The 16,336-nt window shown below is 39.0% G+C and overlaps 1 protein-coding gene across 1 annotated transcript in view; it reads left to right on the top strand.

The window, feature by feature from the left end:
• The window catches only part of LOC127617054 (inositol polyphosphate 5-phosphatase OCRL-like), a 22,767-nt gene continuing 6,431 nt past the window's right edge, over positions 1-16,336 (top strand). The window contains exons 1-21 of the mRNA XM_052088926.1: positions 1-773; positions 1,465-1,544; positions 4,951-5,042; positions 5,321-5,359; positions 5,594-5,707; positions 6,591-6,740; positions 6,856-7,081; positions 7,169-7,327; positions 7,415-7,516; positions 7,856-7,970; positions 8,070-8,186; positions 9,317-9,498; positions 9,611-9,722; positions 9,961-10,070; positions 10,218-10,353; positions 11,400-11,510; positions 11,871-12,036; positions 12,145-12,380; positions 14,212-14,235; positions 15,028-15,144; positions 15,228-15,312. Coding sequence (XP_051944886.1) covers positions 729-773; positions 1,465-1,544; positions 4,951-5,042; positions 5,321-5,359; positions 5,594-5,707; positions 6,591-6,740; positions 6,856-7,081; positions 7,169-7,327; positions 7,415-7,516; positions 7,856-7,970; positions 8,070-8,186; positions 9,317-9,498; positions 9,611-9,722; positions 9,961-10,070; positions 10,218-10,353; positions 11,400-11,510; positions 11,871-12,036; positions 12,145-12,380; positions 14,212-14,235; positions 15,028-15,144; positions 15,228-15,312 — 2,518 coding nt within the window. The 5' untranslated portion in view covers positions 1-728. The remainder of the gene's footprint in view (positions 774-1,464; positions 1,545-4,950; positions 5,043-5,320; positions 5,360-5,593; positions 5,708-6,590; positions 6,741-6,855; positions 7,082-7,168; positions 7,328-7,414; positions 7,517-7,855; positions 7,971-8,069; positions 8,187-9,316; positions 9,499-9,610; positions 9,723-9,960; positions 10,071-10,217; positions 10,354-11,399; positions 11,511-11,870; positions 12,037-12,144; positions 12,381-14,211; positions 14,236-15,027; positions 15,145-15,227; positions 15,313-16,336) is intronic.

Raw genomic sequence — 16,336 nt, 5'->3', positions numbered from 1 at the left:
TATTCTATTTTAACTAGATGAATGAATAGGAGCCAAAAAAATATAATAATACCCTTGCAACATATTATTCTCTCTGAAAGAAGTATCTTGTAACCAAAATACACTCATGAGTTTCATATCCCATTTGAGATTTGCATATAGAAATATTTAAACTGTCTGGTCACCCGTACTGCGCTTCCAGTGAATATGCGAAAAGGCTGCGCATCCCTGACATCTATGAGCAGCGCATTAGGCCACAAGGAGAGCGCTGTAATGATGCCCTCGAACCTCTTCCATACCGGTGACGTTTTGCCACATATTTTGCTCAAGCTAAACCGGGATACATTCACAATTATAACGCGACTAGACCACATATATAACATCACGGCGATTGCTTTATCACCCTAAACTCCACAAACACTCCATAGGTATAATTTTCTACGGACCTGAGATCTCATCCCAGAGTTTATTTATTGACTCCGCACCGGCTCACAAGCGTCTACGTCACTGCTCTTTGATGGATCGCGTGTACATTGATATAATTTGCAGTAGTGGATTTAATTCAAAAGCCACGGGGCGACCGAGCGCGTACATACCTTGCACGTTTTAAAATACAGATCTGTTTTGACTCTCGCGACCTCCCCGGAAGGCCGCTGTGAGGGGCGGAACCTGACATGAGCAAACAATCGCGCGGAGTTTAGCCTGTTAGCTAGCCGCCTGACGGCTTTAAATCAACACACGTAACATTCATGATGGAGTCTTCACTCGGGATTTCTGAGAGCAAATGTGTGACTGTATCCTTTTTTCGGAGCTTAGTCGTTCATATGTATTTTGTGAAGGGCGTCATAGCAGTTGTTGTCTCTTTTAAAGTCATTCAGCAATGTTGTTAGCATAGTTGTAGAAGTAATGATTCAATGTGTATTTTTGGTTTGTCAGTATCTTAAATAGGCTGTACAGAATACCGCTTTTTGTCTGTTCGTGTCGGTGTTTTATCTCTGTCCATAGATAAAGTTAGACAAAATATATAGAGTGGAAGCTTTGTTGTTATGCAAACAGACACTGTTGCTGCTCTGGAATTTCTCAGGAATTACTTATGGATACACATTGCTATACCACTTGATATGATGTGTGCATCTCCAATGAAACGCAGCATGGCATTACAGATGCTACAGAAACAGCTGCAGTTGATGATGAGAATAACAAAGTTCTTAAATTACAGGGAAGATATTTATACTTAAACCACATTTCAGTAATCTGCTGCAGCATGATCATTATTTATTGTTATGTGTGATCACTTACCTAATGAAATTATGCAAAGTCCACTAGTTTTGTGATTTAGTTTTATTTTTTTTTATTAATTTTTTTTTCTGTTTGTGTGTTTGTGAGAGAGAGAAAGCATGGAACAACAATCAGGCGTCACACACTAGGTTTATTCACTGTTTCCTTTCTAGCTATTTAATTCCACCCTTGACTGTAACTTTTTAGACTGTTAGAGGGCATGAGCTCAGAGGTGGACAGAAAGAACCAAGACTCCTGTCCCTGTTAGAGTGTTCTGGACAATTCAAGTAAGTAGAGTCTGTTTTTTTTCCTGATACATTCCACTTTATTCTAAACTACTAAATTAAACTTCCATTTAAGTGTTTAACAGGAGTAGTTACAAAAAATGTTCTGATTTAGACAGAAAAGAGCATCAAAGCAGGTGTCAGGATAGCAAAACAGCCTTATTTAGGCTGAACTGCTTATTCTGCAAGGTGGTTAATAGCTGTTATGTTTCCATGTTATTACTTGGATGATTATTTGGTCATCTTGGCCTTTTCTTCATAATTAGCAACCAATCCCACAAACAGACATATGCAGTTTAATTAATTGTTGTTTTCTAGATCCGATGTTACGATTTCATGCAGCTGATTACAAACTCCGCTAAATATCTTTGCCTTTCAATCAAAGTATAAAGTAAAGTATAATGATCCCATTCTTGGATACTTTTAAATGTCATGATTTTTATGAACAGTATGGACATAACTGCTGGTGTAATCAGATTAGGTAGTTTAGGTAGTCATGCTTTCAGTGTGGTTTACTGTGTGTCTGTGTGTCTGTCTGTCTGTGTGTCTGTCTGTCTGTGTGTCTGTCTGTCTGTGTGTCTGTCTGTCTGTGTGTCTGTGTTAGATCAGCTGTGGTGGATGTCAGCATGCTGCCCATTATCCTGCATTCCACTTTGGTGTCATAGAGCCTAATAAGCCTCAATGAGCACACAAACTATTTAACTGCATTAAAAGTGTACTCACTCAGATTTTCCTGCATTTAACTGCTATATCTGCATAGTTACCATACATTTTAAAAACTTTAGGCTCTGCTTAACCAATCATCACTCCTAATGCCGAAACCTGACAGCCAATCAGAGTCAGAGTAGGGCAGGGTTTTTTTTCAAAGACCGCTACAGAGTCTGCTACACTGCGAGTCTGACAACTGGACACACTTCCAAACGAACTGCACGTCGGAGTTAGCTTACAATGTTAACTGTCCTGTCAGATACAGTGATGTTGCCAATTTCATTATTTAACCCACTGTTATTTACCAATAATGTTAGTTATGCTAATGTTCATTTATGGAGAGGAGTGGCAGCAACCTGGATGTAATGTAGGCTAACGTCAAAAACAGGATAAAACGTGTCGGTATCTTTCTCTTGTTGCACGTTATCTATACAACATGTAAGCTAATGCAAGCAGGAGCAAGCTCCTATCTGCTTGCTTTTACAGAAATTAGCCTGACCTCCGTTTTACATGTTGAATACGATGCTGATAAATTAATAATGCACTTTATAATGATTTATTAAATGGCCAGAAAGATACAGATTTTAATTTAGTAAATGTATTTTACCATATTGGTCCGAATATAAGACCCCTCATTTTCCCCTCATGATATGTCTGAAAAAGCACTTGTCACAGCCGCATACACACAGAGCAGAAATGCTCCCTCGTGAGGACGGTTTTACTGCCCGCGGAAACTGTTCTGTGCGCTCGTATTACATACAAGTGCCGGATTTTTATGTGCACTATTATGGTACTAGGCAAACACCATAAGAAAGTATATTTACCCATAATGTGTAACATTCAATAGCCATTCAGACTGTCAAGAACACCCTCCAATCCAGGTACAAGACGGCAGTCGAGTTCTTAAGATGAGATGATGTCAAATATGGGGAGGTGGATCGCACACTCTGCAAGAACATCCGTTCAGCAGGAACCACTTACAAATGCCAGCAGCAGCAGAGTCTGCTTGAAAAGAGACTCAACTATGGCTGCAAAGGATCCAGAAGTGCTCAGGATCTCAAAAAACAGGCAGATGAAGAGGGCAAGTCTGAGACATGCTGCTAAACAGAGAAAATGTGCCCTTGAGAGTCTGGTTCATATGAAAAATAAAAAAAGACACCTCTTATGCTGTGTGTTTTGTGGAATGACTTGCCTCCACACATTAAAATGGCCCCCATATTTTATGTGTATTATGTTTTATTATATTTTCTATGTATTCTTTGTGCAGCACTTTGGTAACCTTGTTGTTTTTTAAAATGTGCTATAAAAATAAATTTGATTGGATTGGATTTATTGCTGGAGTATCCTTCTCACCTTTTCTACCCCTGACCAGTTTTCATGCCTGTAACCTCCTTGTGGTTGTGATTAGTGGTTCTCACTTTCAATGGGGCATGTGTTAAGTTGTGCATGGATCGTGGAGAGTAGCATGAGCCTCCACATGCGGAGTCTCCACGGTCTCATGCAGAACAAGCCATGTGATAAGATGCATGGATTGACTGTCTCAGATGCAGAGGCCACTGAGACTTGTCTCACACCACCCTGATTGAGGTGAGTAACCTCACCATCACGAGGACCTACTAAGTAGTGGGAATTGGGCATTCCAAATTGGGAGAAAAGGGGATAAAAAAAAAAAGGTAATTAAACAATTCAGGTCACTTAAATGATGTAAGTTTTGAAAAAGTCCTAAATACTCATCAAAGTTAATTTATTTGAACTAATTTGTATGACTTAATTTTCCCTGCTCATAACAATGAATTATTTTGAGCATTAGGGTTTACAGTGTGGATATAGAACAGGGGGGGTGGGTGATTTAGCTACATAACAGATTTAACCTACATTGTCAATGTGTTATGAAAAATTAGTGCGGTTATAAATGTTGCAGTTTGGCCTCAGAAAAGAGGTAGTTTTTTGGAACGAGCAGGTTATAATCGTCATCACCACATTGGGCTATTATTTGTATTGATTACATTTGAGATTTCTTGGCCCCATTTTCACTTGTTCATGAGGGCTGTGTTTCCTGGCAACAGCATCCATTATAGCAATTATAGTCTTCTGAGACGGAGAGAGAAGGGGCTCACTGGCAGCACATAGAGGTTTTAGACTTGCCTCTATGAGTTTGGGCAGCACACTCAAGCAGGAAAATCGGAAGGTTTTTCCAATAATCCACCATAATTGAATTTCCCATGGAGTGAAATTAAGGTATGCCCATGTTGAGAGGAACCTGATGCCCAAGAGTTGGCACTGTTATTGTCAGAGAGTGAAATATGGTCTGCAATTAGCCCTTCAATATGCATTTGGTCTGCTGAATTTCTATAAGCCTCCCTCTGCATTCTGAAAGCTACATTTTTGATGTGATAAGATTATGCTGGACCTGGACCATAGTGGAAATATGAGACATACTTATTTTTGGGATATGCTAAACCCATTAAGGGAGCAGACGTGATGTTGTCCCTCTGTTTTGGTTCAGTTTGAAATCTGAGTGTATTTCTTTAGAATTAAAGAGAAGTCTGTCATATAATTGGGCACTTATAGTAAATATAATTCATTGGAAAAAAACACAAGTTGCAATCCTAGAAAATCTGAGAAAAATAAGAAGATTTCCTAAATAAAATAGTTTATGTGCTGTTGTATGACATTTTATGAATGGATCTCTTGTTGTTAGGTTGGATATTCTGGCAAACCCTGATGCAATTGTATTAAGTCCTGTGCCCCAGCTGTCCATCCCTATCAATAACCATTTTCAGCTTATTCGAGGTAAGCTTCTTATAGAGTCTTTATAGTTTATAGAATGTCTTTGTAACAGTGTAAATAATGTTGTTCTCTAGTCATTAAAATATTTCTGTACCTTTACAAACTCACCTTTGGTCTCTGTCAAGATAATTAGCACGGTGTCTCTCCCTAATCAAATATTTGAAAAACATTTGCCACTGACAGACAGCAATTTATGTTTTCTGTATCCTAGTACAGTCCTCTGAAGCCATGGCACATATTCAGGCATAACATCCCTAATTTTCTTGTAAATCCCATTTTAGAGGCTGAAGAAGTGCTTCTCATTGACATCTCTAACAACAGTAAGTTTTAATTTGCCTATATATATATTTATCTATATATTTGTTTTGTTAGATATCGTTCCTCAGTTAAATTCACTTATGTTTGTAGTTGCTTTCTTGGCAGCCATGTTCGTAAGTGCCTTCTGTTACAGTGCGTATAGTGTGTTGTGTTGCAACGGCAGGTAGCATAGCAAACATTTCAAGTGCAGGTGCACAGTGTGAAAGGCATTTAAAAAAAATCCTATTTCTCAACAGCAACGGTACGGATTCGTCTTCGAGGTGAACAAACTCCAGAGTTTGTGCTGGAGCTTCAAGATGACATGCATACGCAATCCTTCATTCAGCATGTGATGAAGGCCAAACAGCAAGGTGATGCACCTCATTTTCCCTGCACAAGATGCCGCCATAAACATCAAGGCACATTTCTTATTTATTAACTACTCTAATCATTAATTTACAAGGGTAATCATCACCCAGGTTTATAGGTTTTTCAGCAATGAATGCTTCCTGGAAGAATTTGACCTTAATGTGAGGCACACAATTTGAGAGTTATAATTCTTTGGTGTTGGTTTACTTTAGTTTTCTCTGTTGCATATTCCAGTCCAGAAGTCAGCTCAGAGGTTAGGAAATCTGTTGCAACCTGCTTTGATTTCTTACCACACTGCACAGGACAGGTTTGTCTTCAAGCTGTTTCATGAGAGAACAGGGATTTGCTCTTGGCATTGTTGTCGGCATAATGGATTTTCATGTTTTTCATGTGGCCAATGCATAATTTTTGAAAGAGTGCCAAAGTCCACATTTTGTACATTAATTAATTTGGGAAGGTAAGTTGGAGAACTCAAAGAAACCATGTATAAAAAAAGTGCCAGAATATTCTAATGAAATCTAATCTTTTTTGAATGAACATTAATATATATTTTTTTATTTCTATAAGAAATTCCAGGTCACTATGGAATCCTGTTTTTCATTTTTATTTATGGTTTTAATTCTTGACAGAGCCGTTTTTATAATTGATTACTCTGTCATCATGGTGTATAAAGTGTACTGTGTGAAGGTGTTCTGAATATACTGTCTTGTGTCAGAGAATTCATGCCCACCCTAATCTGAAACAGACATGTTGTTTGGCCTGTCCTTTACTGTTTACTCTCATGATGTCTGTAATAAAAGGATTTAAAAAAAAAAGTTTTTTAAGGTATATGCCATCAATTCAAATATTATTAAAATGGTAAAATATGAAATGGTCTATCTTCAGCTGAGGGAAGGAATTCATTGCAAAATAAGATGGAGCCTGTTGTACCTGGTCCAGTCAAAGGCTGCGTTCCAATCCCACCTCAGAGAGGAACCTCCAAATCCACCTCAAACAACATCAAGAACAGCACTTTAGTGCAGCCATTAAATACAGGTGTGGAATAAAAAAAAATGGCATTTATATATTGCCAGAGATATCAAAAACTTTAGTTCTGGTGATTGCTTTGTCACTTACGGTCTTACTGCTCTGTTTCTCTCAATTTCTATAGACTCCGTTCTGTCGCTTGTGACTGATTTTGGTTTCGAGGAAAATTTTAACCATGCTTTAAAAGTGGAAGAAAAGAAGAACCAGCAAAACCGTATAGTTGCACAACGAGATCCGCCACCACCTCCAGTGCCCCCTCTTCCCCCTCGGAAACCAACCAACCTCACGGCAGGCCCAACCCCCAAAGAAAGGCCATCGCCTGCACAGAGTGCTACACCGGTCAGACATGAGTGAGTGTTACTAGTCTGGAATGTTCTCTGTGGTGGAAGCCTGTGGATTTTCAGCATAGGTTAACTGAGTACTGTGTTGCATTACAGTTATAACTCCGTAGACCGCTCCGTTTCCTGGTCTGACAGCCCATCTAACTACAGTATGAGACAGGCCATGATGAGCAGCCACACAGGCTCCAGGGAAGGTCTAATCAAGTATCGGCTCGGCAAGAAGGAGAAAGAATATGTGGACATTCAGAACTTCAGGTGAATGTCACATGTTTAAACGCATGACACAAACGATTCTGTTTTGACTGATTCCAGTTATTTAGTTGAGTCCACTGTATTGTACAGGTTTTTTATTGGCACGTGGAATGTGAATGGTCAGTCCCCTGACAGCACTCTGGAACCCTGGCTGTGTTGTGTCCCAGACCCTCCAGATGTCTATGCACTGGGGTGAGTGGATGAACAAAAGACCTGTCTTTACTGTCATAGTTAGAACTGGCAACTCATCTGTAGCTTATTATACTCTAAGTAAAATGTCTCATGGCCATTGGTTTTAAAAGACATTTACCAAACAAAAGCCGAAAGCAGGTTTGCCCATCTTAATAAGATTGTTCGGGAAACCTTTTTTAAAATGATCATTGGTCATTAAACAATTATTATTGTTGCAGTTCTGTTTGGTGATGCTAGTGGTACAGAAATCACACACTTCACCTTTAAAACTTCCCTAGAGCATTGTACATGTCAATTCATGGTTTTGATTGCTTATGTGCATACTCTGTTATTTGGCAGATTTCAGGAGCTGGATCTGAGCACAGAGGCCTTTTTCTATATGGATTCATCTAAAGAACAGTTGTGGGTTGATGCAATAGAGCGATCCCTCCACCCTAAAGCCAAATATATACGAGTGAGTGACAGCTGATTGCTCTATCCAGTCAGATCATTGCTTTTTACTCTATCATTTTTTTGTTATTGAATTTTTCATGAAGGTGAGTCCTGTCCCCAGATTCGTATTATTCGCCTGGTGGGAATGATGCTGGTGGTGTATGTCAACAAAGCACATAAAAATTACATAAGAGACATAGCTTCCGAGTCTGTGGGAACTGGTCTCATGAATAAAATGGTACGTTTGAATTTGCTTGTTGCCTTTTCTTTCTTTAGAATGCATATATCTCTTGGTAGATCATTATATGTAAAAAGGGATAATGTAAAGTCAACCAGCCATTATTTCAAAAACTTCCCGATGTGGTGTACTGTACGTTATCACATGGCTTCTTGACAAATAAATAAAGCAGTCATTATACAAAAGTGTTTAAAGTGATAGTTTACACCAAAATGAAAATTCTGTCAATGTTTACTCACCCCAGTGTTGTAATAAACCCATTTGACTTTCTTTCTTTTTCTTGAAACAAAGGGAGAAATTGTTACACAATTTGTGCTCAGCAATGGCAATTTATGGTGACCACCTCTTCAAAAGAATGCAAAAGTATAATTTAGAAGTCTAATAAATTATTCCATGACACTAATGATTGTTATGATGATTTGTTTTGATTTGTGCTTTGGTGAGAAAGAAACTGAAGTCTAATGTATTAGTGAAACTGTTGACAGACTGTTACTCTGCGCATTCATGATGAGACTGCATGGGAGAAACAATTCATGCAGGCCCCTCATGAAATGGGGCGTTCAAGAGAAAATGCTGTTTGTTTATCTAAAAAAACAGGTCCACCACAGTGATAGAAACAACAGAACACAACACAGATGCACACAAACTGGAGAATCAAACTTACTAAATATGTCTGAATAGGGCTCTCGTGCAGTCTTATGAATGCGCAGTGTAGCGGTCGGTCAATAATTTCACAAAATAATACATTAGATTTCGTTTTGTTTCTCACCAAAGCTCATCATATGCTTTCAGAACAATCATGAGTCTCATATAATAATTTATTAGACATCTGAATTGTACTTTTTTGCATCCTTTTGAAGCTTGAAGAGGTAGCCACCATAAACTGCCATTGTATGAAATTACTGAGCACAGCATACAAACTTATAGCTTATGTTAACAAAAAAGAAAGACAAATGGGGTTATAACAACACAGGGGTGAGTAAACAATTACATTTAATTTTTGGGGTGAACTAAACCTTTAATGCCACTATTTACCAATCAGAAACCTGTATTCTAGAGAGCGTGTTTATTAGGCATTCTGATTTGTGCTCAATGTGATTTATTGCTCTTATATACTTATTATTCTCTAGGGGAATAAAGGAGGAGTGGCAGTACGCTTTGTTTTTCACAATACTAGCTTCTGCTTCGTAAACACTCACTTGGCAGCACATGTGGATGACTATGAACGTCGGAACCAGGACTACAAAGACATATGTGCCCGCATGAGCTTCCACCTGCTGGACTACCCCCCTCTCAATATAGTAAAACATGAGTGAGTGTCGTGGACCAATGAGTCATTTAGTGTTGCCTCCTCTCTAAACAGATTTCTGAATAATATTCCTGTAAGCAATAGTTCAATGCTTATACATGTTTCTCCTTTTAAGTGTGGTGATTTGGCTCGGAGATCTCAACTACAGGCTTTGTTTGCTTGATGCAGTGGAGGTGAAAAGACTTATTGCTGACAACGATCTACAGAGCCTTCAAGAATATGATCAGGTGAGCCCTCCAGTATCAGTCATTGCATAAAGCAAAATACACTTGAATGATTGGAAGGAAGGTTTAAAGAACAAAATGGAAGATCTTTCAACATATTTCTGGTAATATTGGTTGCTTCGTTTTTTTTTGTGTGCAATGTTTAAGTGGCAGTTCTTTAAGTGGTGGCTATATATAGACTGACTTCCATTTTTTTGCTCTGAATGTGTACATAATCACATCTCTTGTTTCGCTTCATCAGCTGAACCTCCAGAGAATGACTAAACGTGCCTTCACTGATTTCATGGAAGGGGAGCTTAATTTCATCCCAACTTACAAATATGATGCAAAATCTGATCGATGGGACTCAAGGTAATGTTTTTGTTATCTATTGAATGTCTTCCTTTTAAATTACCTTTGTTGTTGTTTAAGGATCACTTGCCTGTACAGTACTCCTAAAATTAAATGAAGGAGATTGACACAGTATGGTTTGGTTGTGTTCTCTGGGGTATGGCACAGCGGGAAGTGTCGGATCCCTGCATGGTGTGACCGTATCCTGTGGAGGGGGAGCAACGTGAAGCAGCTTCACTATCGCAGTCACATGGAGCTGAAGACCAGTGACCACAAACCTGTCAGCTCACTCTTCATCATCGGGGTGAGTTTTACTCCTTCAATTAGGGTTCTCTAACAGAGTTTATGAGCATCACATTGCGTTTCAGAGGTGCACACTCTGACACGCTGGTGTCAGGAGCACAATCTCTCTCTCCCTCAACGTCAGTAAAACCAAGGAGCTTGTAGTGGACTTCAGGAGAAAAGACCGAGTACACAGCCCCATCATCATTAATGGAGCACCGGTGGAGAGAGTCAGCAGTTTCAAGTTCCTCGGTGTCCACATTACTGAGGAACTCACATGGTCCGTCCACACTGAGGCCGTTGTGAAGAAGGCTCACCAGCGCCTCTTCTTCCTGAGACGGCTGAGGAAGTTTGGAATGAACCAACACATCCTCACACGGTTCTACACCAGCACTGTAGAGAGCATCCTGACTGGCTGCATCACCGCCTGGTACGGCAATAGCACCGCCCACAACTGCAAAGCCCTGCAAAGGGTGGTGCGAACTGCCAGAAACATCATCGGAGGTGAGCTTCCCTCCCTCCAGGACATATACACAAGGCGGTGTGTGAAAAAAGCTCGGAGGATCATCAGAGACTCCAGCCACCCGAGTCATGGTCTGTTCTCACTGCTACCATCAGGCAGGCGGTATCGCAGCATCAAGACCCGCACCAGCCGACTACATGACAGCTTCTTCCCCCAAGCAGTCAGACTGTTGAACACTTGATCTATCAGGATCAATAATTAGCACTGCACTTTATTCATCTATAATCTCACACTGGACTGTCAAATATATTCTCCTCAATTCAACTACTTGTATATATTTCATATACTCCCACTTATTGTATATTGTGTGTATTGTCTACTGTACATTGTATGTAATTGTTGTGTAATTATGTGTACATTTGATATGTAAATTGTGTTGTGTAAGTATGTTGTTTATAGTAATTGGTATATGTCTCATCACTGTCATGACTGCTATGTTGCTCGGAACTGCACACAACAATTTCACCTACTGTTGCACTTGTGTACATGGTAGTGTGACAAAGTGATTTGATTTGATTATTTGTGTGTGTTTGTGTCTTCTGCAGGTGAAGATGGTGAATGATCAGCGCTACAAGAAGGTGTTTGAAGAGATTGTGCGGGACATGGACAGAATGGAAAATGACTTTCTCCCTTCTCTGTCCCTTACCTGCCGGGAGGTGAGTAATGAAAGAGAGCCAGACAGGGCAATGTATTCCCCTCACAAACTCACTCTGCATCGATCCACTGGCCTGCCTCCATATTTTTCTGAGAACCAACTATATATCAGTGGAGGATCAATATGTTTGCATGATGAATATAAGTGATTATAGCCTAATAACATGTGCCATAATTGCTTTGAGACTCAATGCTCTGTGGCAGTCAAGGCAGAAATTGTTTATATGGAAAAGTACACAAAAAAACTGTTCAGCATTACTTGAAAACACTGCATCTTTTCACACTTGAGGGTATCTTGTAATTATGAGACCTTAGTGTGTGTTTGTTGCCTCATTTTTTTGTTTTATCTTTTTATCCCACAGTTCACTTTTGAGAATGTAAAGTTCCGTCAGCTGCAGCGTCAGAGTTTTCTCATCACTAATGATGGACAGGTGCCCTGCACCTTCGCCTTCATTCCCAAACTCAATGATTCTCAGTACTGTAAGCACTGGCTACGCGCTGAACCCTGCGATGGGGTATTAGACCCTAGTGAGTATCTCTATAATATACAGCATCTCTCTGTATTTATGGCTTAACTGTGTAGTAGAGAATATATTTAATCCTTCCGATTTTCTCAAATACTTGTATTCCTCACAGATGAGAAAATAGAAATCTTCTTGGAGGTCTATGTCAGTAAAGACTCTGTAACTCTGCTAAATTCTGGTGAGGATAAGATCGAGGACATCCTAGTGCTTCACCTGGACCGAGGGAAAGACTACTTCATCACTATCTCTGGGAACTACCTGCCCAGCTGCTTTGGAACTTCTCTAGAGACGCTATGCCGTATGAAGAAGCCCATTCGCGAGATCCCAATCACCAAACTCATCGACCTGGTGAGGGGCAGGCCACAGCTGCTGTTTGATAGATAGATAGATAGATAGATAGATAGATAGATAGATAGATAGATAGATAGATAGATAGATAGATAGATAGAATATTAACATGGGAAAATAGGGATGTGTAAAACAAAACATTTTCATAATTTACTTGGCAATGGGTTGTCTGAAAGACTAGTCGTTGTTTAGGAACCCATGTTAAATTAGGCTCTGTAATGTTCACGTGACCCCAATCAGATGCATTTCAGAGAGAAATACAGATGCTAAGTGCAGCACTTCAACATAGTAACTAAAATATATTTAATAAATAAATAGGTTAAGTAAATATAACATCTTATTGAACAGAACTATCAAAGTAACAAACAAGAAAGGCTCCAATGCTTAGCAGCACAAAACCGCTTATGCGTATTCTGAATACAGAATGACACGCTATATGTAAACGAAGTGCTTCAGTGTGGGTTATGTTAAGGTTTATTTTAGGGTTCAAATGCACATAACTGTAATATTGTTGGTAGACAACATTTAGCTCACAACATCCAGAATTTGAAACCTTATTTTACTGCAAGTGTGCAACTATTCATTTAAACAATGTCAGACAGAATCCGTGACTATATGGAAACCAGAAAGCGGGTTATTGCAAGAAAACAGCGTTCCAGTTTGCATGTACTGTATAAGTGGCGTACTCTTGTACTCAGTCAGTAAGCAGCTTTCTCTACAGCAACTTATTTTCCCTGTGGAACTTGTGTAAATAACAAACAAGGGATCCGAGGAAGACTTGGCTATTTTATTCTCTGTTGCTTCGCTTTATTTCCAGATATTACAGAGTTGTTGCTGTGTTTGTTTCCTTCACTTTCTATTCCAATCTCCAGCTGAATTGCAATGCAGTAGTGGGGTTTCCCTCTTATGTAAAACTCTGAGATTTCCCCAATGTGCATATACAGGACGTGAGGGACAGTTGATATTTTACGTTGTCTGTATAAATGGGTATAAGTTATAGTGTATGTGATTTTCCCACTGTACTCCCAGAAATGTTGAGTTCTTTCCACTGTGTTGACTTGTTGTTGGGCCCCAAACTATGACATTTGTTAATCCGGTCTGTTCCACGGACTTGCACCCTTATGCGTTTACATGACAACATTAAGCCACATTCTCGGACAGAAACCTAGGTCTTTTAAAACGCTTTCTCTTAATACTTAAGTGGCGTAAGGAAATCAGCATTCTAGTTTAAACGGTAAACATTTTTGACAGTGATCATCATTAAATGTCGAATTGAAGCTTTGATGGGTGCAACAGCAGTGGTGCATAAAAATTATGCATTTATGTATTAAAGAGACCTCTTACTGTGCCTACTTTTCTTCACTGTTAAGCAAGGCAAGCTATTATCATGCAAAAACACTCCCCAAGAAGTTGCGACTCAATTAATTTGAGAATTGTGTCTCCCGTTAACCATCACCACCACTAAAAATAGATTCAAATTTTGATCAGGGTAGAGACTCCGGTTTGGCATGTTTCTATTATTTTAATGCGATAGGACTCTAACCCAGCCCAGAAAGCTGTTCAGAACTGTTCCATTTTCACATCTTCTCAAATGTGATTTAGTTTTTCATTTAGAGAGTAGTCAATCATCTTTGGTTGATTTCTGCTGTTTCGATCACTCTACTATTCCATCTGATCACTGTTGGTAGCTGGAGGCTGCTTATATGTGATTATGCAATACTGGCTCAGTGATTACACAATTTTCTCTGTCTTACCTCTCTTTCCTCCCTTACGCCTTTCTGCTCTTACCACTCCTTTCCAACCAATCATTCTGGGTCTGCATGATTCTCAGGGAGAGGATGGCTGCATGGAAAAGGTAAAGCCCCTCTTCATCTACAGAAAAGATTTGTTAAATCATGTATTGGGCCCTATATGTCTAAATGATGGTGATTTTTATTTTTTGTCCCATTTTAAATTTGTGTCCAAGTTTAACAGCGTATCAGTGTGCTTGTGCATGTTGTTTTGAACTAAATGCTGTCTCGGCCACCCAGGTCAACTTGCTGCAACTTGCTTCATTGCTCTGCTGGTAGAGGCTAATGAAAGTTACTGAGGCTTCAGCCTCTCAGCTTGAATTCTGCCACTCTTTTCCCTGCCCAGTGCACAATTCTTCCGCAAGCAATATTAGATTAGCAGAGAGAGGAAACGGCTCACAGCATGTTGAAACTAGCCTCACAAATCATAGTGTTTGTAATTTAGAGGTGACTGTTCTTCAGAGTTGTTTTTTTTTTTTTATTACTTATTTTTTTTTTATATCTTGTCTGGGTTTTACTCTGTGGCTCAGCATGAGCTGCAACTTTGAACTTAATTTCTGTCAATTGCATGAGTCCCCTAATATTGTTCAGAGGTATTGAGGCTGGCACTGTTCTCCACTTAACATGTGTGCGTCTTTGTGTGTGAGAGCGAGAATGTGACCAGGATAACATTATTTGTGGCCCTTTTCCAAAGATCACAGGGATCAAGTAGTCATGTTTGTGAAATGATTTAAACATCTCCTCCTCTGAGCTAAAGTTCCCTGTAAATGTGGGACCATCTTAATCTATGCCTCTTTACACAATTTACAGCATTTACAAGTGTGGTACTTCAGTTTAAAACATTCCTAATTTTTCAGGAGAAATCCAGGATGAACTTCTTGTTGGACAGTGCTGGTGCAGAGGATAAACCTCTGAAGATTCCCAAAGAGGTTTGGTTGCTTGTTAATCACCTCTACACAAAGGCCTGCCAACAGGTAAAACTCCAAATAAAAGTGAGAAAGCACCAGTTATTAGCTATACATTAGACAAATGCTAATGAGATTTTTCTTTTATTAAGGAGGACCTCTTCCAAACCCCTGGCCTTCAAGATGAGCTACAAAGTATTATTGACTGCCTGGATACCAGCATTCCTGAATCCATCCGTATCCTTTTGCACGAAAAGACCATATATATACACTACCAGTCAAAAGTTTTGAAACACTTGACTGAAATGTTTCTCATGATCTTAAAAATATTTTGATATGAAGGTGTATGCTTAAATGTTTGAAATTAGTTTTGTAGAAAAAAAATATAATTGTGCCTCCATATTAAATTATTTTATTTGATAAATTGATGACTTGGACCAAATAATAAAGAAAAGAAGCAAATAAGTGCCCAACATATATGGGAACTACTTCAATACTGTTTAAAAAGCATCCCAGGGTGATACCTCAAGACGTTGGTTAAGAAAATGTCAAGAGTACATGTGTGCAAATTCTAGGCAAAGGGTGACTACTTTGAAGATACTAAAATATAACACAGTTTTTATTTATTTTGGATTTTGTTTAGTCACAACATAAGTTCCATAGTTTTGATGACTTCACTTTTATTCTAAAATGTGAAGAATTGTTTTTTTATTATAATAAAGAATCCGTAAGTGTTTCAAAACTTTTGACCGTTAGAGTGTGTGTGTGTGTGTGTGTGTATGTATATATATATATATATATATATATATGTGTGTGTATGTATATTTATATGTATATGTGTATATATATGATCAGCCACAACATTAAAACCACCTGCCTAATATGGCAGATGCAGGATAGTGCTGTTTTGGCGGCACAAGGGGGACCTACACAATATGTGTGTGTGTGTGTGTGTGTGTGTGTGTGTGTCACATCAACTTACCAAAGTGGCATTCAACTGATCACAAAGTATAGTCAGGACATTACTGATGTAAAAAAAACAACACATCACTATTTAATGTTTTTTTTTTTTATTAAATCTAGACAGGCCCCATTTCCAGCAGCCATCATTCCAACACCTTATCCTTGAGTAATCATGCTAATTTGGTACTAGAAAATCACTCTGAAAGCTATTTGGTTCATTAAATGAAGCTTAATATAGTCTTTGTGTTTGTTTTGAGTTGCCACAGTATGCAACTGACTGGCATGTCGTAAGATCAAT

This window comes from Xyrauchen texanus, chromosome 23, assembly GCF_025860055.1.
Source record: "Xyrauchen texanus isolate HMW12.3.18 chromosome 23, RBS_HiC_50CHRs, whole genome shotgun sequence".
Classification (NCBI taxonomy): Eukaryota; Metazoa; Chordata; class Actinopteri; order Cypriniformes; family Catostomidae; genus Xyrauchen; species Xyrauchen texanus.
Note: the sequence above shows the minus strand (reverse complement) of the source record. Positions and strands in the feature narration are given on the sequence as shown.